The following is a 5979-nucleotide window of genomic DNA, read 5'->3' as shown; positions in this document are numbered from 1 at the left end:
CACTCTCTCTCTCTCTCTCTATATATATATATATATATATATAACATATATAACTTCAATCATTACTTTAGTCTTCAGTTTCACATGATCCTTTAGAAATCATTCTAATATGCTGATTTGGTGCTCAAGAAACTTGAGTTATTATCAATGTTGAAAACACTTGTGCTGCCTAATATTTTTCTGTAAACATTGATACTTTTTTTCAGGCTTCTTTGATAAACAGACAGTTGAAAAGAACAGCATCTATTTGAAATAGAATTTTTCTGCAACATTATAAATGTCTTTACTTTCACTTTTGATCAATTTCAAGCATACTTGCAGAACAAAAGTATATATATTTTATAGGATAGTGTCATAATAAGCACTCAAATTCATGAAAACATTCAATTGTAAGTGAAACAATGAGATCAATATGATGAATTGATGACATCTAACATGTCAATTCTGTTGTTACTGTTGCAGCACCAATTTGACCTTATTTAACACTTCATTTTACAGTGCAAGCATCTCATATAAGCATGTTACTATAATTAATATAATAACAGTCAGCTCTACAAAATAATTACACAGCAAGTGCATGTAGTCCATTAGAATTATTCATTACTTGTGTAAATACAAAGTAAAATAAACACTGTAATATAAAGTGACCAAATATTTCCTCAGGCCCTATATTCCAAACCTCATTAGGAATCATATATCATACGAACGCAGACCAAAACCCCCAATCTGCACTGAGACATAAAAAACAATCCAGTGACTGAAGTGAAAACAGATTGTGACAAATTAAAGGCCCATAATGTCTCTGTCAGTTACAGGGATGAGGACCAAAAGTTTAAAACGAGAATGAAATAAATCATAAATTAAAATACAGTTAGATTATAACTGAAATAGATTTTCATCACCCTTATTTGGGATTAAACCTAAAATTTTTGAGTTAACAGCCTGGCTTCTTATCAGTTAAGCTACCCCACTAAACCAGTTCTTCAAGATTTGCAATAACAGTCAACACTTTCTAGATTAAAAGAGCTTTAGTTCTCTGTTACTGTGTGAAGCAAACTGATGCTAAGGATGAGTCTAAAGGAGCTAAACGTATATATCAAATATCTCTGACTGCTGAGGCCAAAGAAAATGTGTGGGACACAAGAGCTTCCAGTTTAGATGGCCATCTCTGTCACGTGCAGCAGGCCTGTGCTCACTATAAACACAGAGCGATATATATCTGCCAATTTCTCTGATGTTGTCACATTAAATAGATTTGTTTTCACATATGGTGCTCGGGAGAAAGCGTGAAACGCGATTTCTTACAGCCTTCCTCGTTTCTGCAGCCTGTTCATTTACACTACACTTTGATCATTTTACAATAATCCCCAGTAATAATGTGTTCTGTAACCTCACCTAATCCTGAATGACATTGTGTAATATTCTTAAACAGAAAGAATGAGTTCAAATGGCATAATGGGAACTGTAACAGAGGAGTTACTATGTAAATACGGGCCGGTTTACAATGGAAAGTGACATATCAACTTTGCTGCTGATTCATGCAGTTCTAATCAGAAATCTCTTGATCCCTCTGTTGATTTAATAACCAACCATATCCGGTTTGGCAAGAGAATATGCACAATGTGCTATTTATTTTCATAGCCTTACATTTTCAAACACAGTAGAGGTTTATTCATAAAATTACCTTCACATTGAACTCTGACTGATGTTCAGTATAAGTGTGTCTGTGCTAGTGCGTTCACATATCTAAACATCTAAACGACAGGTGTATTTGATCCGCAGGATTGCAATGAATTACAGCGAATACCAACTGAAGCCAAAGCAGAGAGCTCCACACAAAGAAGCTACTGATAATTCCCAGCCTCATATAACCAAACTCAATGTTCAGAGCTTGTACTTCAAGCCATGTGGCAATTAAACATCAGAGAATTGATGGAAACAAAGAAATCAGACAGCAACTGAAAGAAATGGTAACCCTCAAAGAATAACAGATCATAAATTTGAATACTTTGCTGTTATTCCATTTCTTTTCCTTTTTTGCTGGAATCTAGAAATGTATGTCAGCATTTTGTCCTGAGCCTGTTTCCTTACACCCAAGATGGATTATAATGTTTCCCAGATAAGTTTATATTCAAAGGGATATAGATTGGCAGGGGTCTGGGGCACACTAGGGGGCAGCAGCAAACATCCAAGGGGAACTCAAGGTGACTTAAAAGTATTTAAAATAAGGCAAAATACAATTAAAATAAGATGAAATACCTAAAATAAAGAAATGTCTTTAAATTCAACCGCTCAACAGCTTTTTTTTCTTTGAAGAACCTGGGTTCCAACTGCTTCCAACTGTCCCCACACATCTTGAAAAACCTGGATATATGAGGTATTCTAATTTTAAGTATAATTTTTAGACCTGGAAAAGTCATTTAAATTACTAAAATGTCATAAGCATTTTATAAAGAATATACCATTGAGGAGGGCCTTCAGATATTGTTTGTGGACAAAAGGGGCATTGGAGGTAAAAGGTTGACAACCTCTGGTATAGATGCAAGTTTAAGTAATAGGTCTTCAATGTCTAAGCTATTTCTCATTTATTCTTAAAAAACACAAATCAAACAATTAAAAATTTTAATAGTTTGAAATAAATACAACACGTACACAAATGAAATAATGCATGTGGACCTGAACATTTTACTACTTTAAATTACAGGGAACTTTAAAGGGTTAGTTCACCCAAAAATGAAAATTAGCTTGTGTTTTATTTACCCTCAAAGCATCCTAGGTGTATATGACTTTCTTCTTTCAGACGAATCCAGTCTGAGTTATATTAAAAATGGTCTTTGATCTTTCAAACTGTTTAATGGCACTCAGCGGGTGTTGCAGTTAAACAGTCCACAAGTCGTCAAATAAAGCTCGCGCATTCGTAATAAACACTTTTCTCTCACTTCCGCTGACTGTCATACACTGAAGCAGTTCCGGCAGATGACGCAAGACGCGTGGCGTTGCGTGATTAGTGACGAATGCGAAAAGAGAGAACAAAACAAAATGCCGGTCACGAATTAGAAGTACAAACCGAAGATTTGCAAAGAAAAATGTCGGCGGATTTCGATATAAACCAAGAGGAGACTGGTTTTCCTTTGCTAAAGTAAGGAAACTTTGCTTCCTTTGCTCCTATTAAACAAACTCGCGAGAGTAGCATATCTCAGAGGCACGCGGCGTTGCGTGATTAGTGACGAATGCGAAAAGAGAGAACAAAACAAAATGCCGGTCACGAATTAGAAGTACAAACCGAAGATTTGCAAAGAAAAATGTCGGCGGATTTCGATATAAACCAAGAGGAGACTGGTTTTCCTTTGCTAAAGTAAGGAAACTTTGCTTCCTTTGCTCCTATTAAACAAACTCGCGAGAGTAGCATATCTCAGAGGCACGCGCGCTGCGCATGCGTCATACGCCTTCCGCCGGAACGGATCCGTGTATGATAAATAACGGAAGTGAGAGAAGTGTTTATTACGTTTGAAATATGGATATTTTTCTTACAAAAACTCATGGATTCGCTACAGGGGGCCTTTATTCATCCCCCGGAGCCGTCTGTGGCACGTTTTATTATGAATGCGCGAGCTTTATTTGACGACTTGTGGACTGTTTAACTGCAACACCCGCTGAGTGCCATTAAACAGTTTGAAAGATCAAAGACCATTTTTAATATAGCTCAGACTGGAATCGTCTGAAAGAAGAAAGTCATATACACCTAGGATGCTTTGAGGGTAAATAAAACACAAGCTAATTTTCATTTTTGGGTGAACTAACCCTTTAACACAAATTCAGATCTATCAAATGTTATTTTAGTTGACATGCCATTATATTTTTTAATCACATTTTGAATTAGTTCTTATTTTTATATTTTCCATTTTATTTTATTTTAGTTTAAGTTTAGTTTTTTTTTTCATGTCTATAGTTTTATTCATTTTTATTTCAGTTTTAGTACATAACATTAAGCTAAATTAAACTGAGAAATGCTGCCGTTGCAACTACCTGAAAATAAGTTAGTATTTTATTTATTTATATCATACTATTTTCATTTCTATTTATTTATAGTAAATACGCATTTTATTTCAGTTAACGTTTATATTATTTCAAATAACCCTTATTTTTAACAGATTTTGTTGTAGTTAACTATAATACCTCTGGTTTGAACGCCAATGATCAGGATTAGCTACTTAGGTAATGGGCCAAACAAGAGAAAATAACCCTAGTACCTCACTAGGAGATGAGTTTGATCATATCGTGACTCGATTGGACTAAAACAGACACATCTTATACAATGACGGCAGGAGGGATAGGAGGGACAGTCTTGGCATATATCTTATATATATAATAAAGACGTCTGTCTGCTTACACCATCTAACTAGCAGGAGGTTAGAGATAGGCTGTAAACTACCTCAGCCTTTACCACAATACAAGCATCTGCCCACGATTTGACAAGCTAAGTTCTCGTGACATTGAAAAACCAAACACACACTCACAGTATGATGACCGCAAACACACACACACACGACCACAAACTGACCACGCTAGTGTCGCGAGTCTACATCGACTGGGGCTACTAGACAAAACTGGAATTGAACACAGTAACATGTCACAGACACCGGAAATGCGAAACGTAACAAGGTAGCCTACTTCAAAAGCCCAAAGCATTATTTGGGTCAACAGCATGATACAGATCGGCCAGCCTGTCTTTAACCTCTAATTCAAACAGAAGATGGTTCATGGACTGGTCGTTTTTAACATCTGACCTAATTCTGTCACAAACCTGATGATAACTTAACACGGGGCACAACAGTGATGTGATTAATGCAAATTAAGAGGCAGCTGCCACTGAATTCGATGGTAACCTCCATCGAATGGATGTATTAAACATCAAATTTGCACTTACAAATTTCTTTTGAATGATATTTCTCTTCGGCCTTTCCCTACTCATTTTGCCCTCCAGATTGAATTCATTAAAGGTCACACGGCCACATCAATTCTGGTTATATATATATATAAAATCTTTCCGTTGTTGTAGCACGTGATTATTTAAATCCCTGGTAGCAAAATGTCGAGGTAGGCAGAGAATGTTGTATCCCGGTCGATCGGCGTAGCCTGTCTTCTTTTCACAGCTCAATACACGAAAGAGGTAAAAGAATCCAAATCCCAAGATCCATGCCGATTAGAAAGGGTCTGTGTAAAAAAAACAACGGCAACATATCCACCGAAATGAGCTGGAGTAGCCAATCTTCCATTTGAAAGCTAAACGGCGTATTGTCAGGGCTCCCCGCACCACATTCTTGCAGTCAAAATAAAAGCCAGCTTCTGGCTTCCATTCCCGAAGGTTGTAATGTTTCGTTTATTGTTACATTATGCGGGTTTAAAACAGTCAAGCACACCAATTTGAAAAATCTAGAGTTGGGTTTTGGCTGCCGCTGTGTTCCCTCATATTGTGTGAACTCAATGGCACCGATGTTACTGCGACCTAGTGGCGTCTTTCAGAGGAGGCTGCCTCCTATCATTCAACATCAGCACGTTTAGCGGTACATTTGAAAAGCCCGTCTCGAAACATGGCACAAATCTGTGCCTTTTAACGTCTCAATGTCTTTTAGCCATCTGAATTATAAATCTTATCACGAAGTATTTTTAGACTGAGCTAATTGTAAGAAAGTGCAGAGAAACCAAGATGCATGATTAAAAAAAAACGACTAAAAAGGATATTGCGGTTTTTTAGCTCATAAATTCTTTTGGAACACTTTTGGAATCTTTTGCATGTTATTAGAATTGTCATGAAGCTTAGGTGTTTCACATGTTCGTAAATTACATTAGAACAATATCATCAGTTTGCAAACAATGAAAAATAAAATGCAGAATTAAAACAATAATAACAATCATTTTCATGCATCTTGATCAAGAGTCAAAATGCAAAAGTCAGATTGAAAGTGTCAATTTAACATT

The 5979-nt window shown here is 36.3% G+C and overlaps 1 protein-coding gene across 3 annotated transcripts in view; it reads right to left on the bottom strand.

The window, feature by feature from the left end:
- The window catches only part of LOC107723487 (protein Jumonji-like), a 37575-nt gene extending 32065 nt beyond the window's left edge, over window positions 1-5510 (bottom strand). For 2 of the 3 annotated variants that reach the window (XM_016532129.1, XM_016532131.1), the window contains exon 1: window positions 4928-5509. In XM_016532129.1, the coding sequence (XP_016387615.1) occupies window positions 4928-4972 (45 nt within the window). In that variant the 5' untranslated portion in view covers window positions 4973-5509. Of the gene's footprint in view, window positions 1-4927 lie in introns of all 3 variants that reach the window. The other variant, XM_016532132.1, reaches the window with a different exon arrangement.
- Between the last annotated feature and the right edge of the window lie 469 nt (window positions 5511-5979).

The sequence above is a fragment of the Sinocyclocheilus rhinocerous genome, unplaced genomic scaffold, assembly GCF_001515625.1.
Source record: "Sinocyclocheilus rhinocerous isolate Xijiao unplaced genomic scaffold, SAMN03320098_v1.1 scaffold241, whole genome shotgun sequence".
NCBI classification, from domain to species: domain Eukaryota; kingdom Metazoa; phylum Chordata; class Actinopteri; order Cypriniformes; family Cyprinidae; genus Sinocyclocheilus; species Sinocyclocheilus rhinocerous.
The sequence above is the reverse complement of the archived record's forward strand: the minus strand, read 5'-3'. Positions and strand labels throughout refer to the sequence as shown.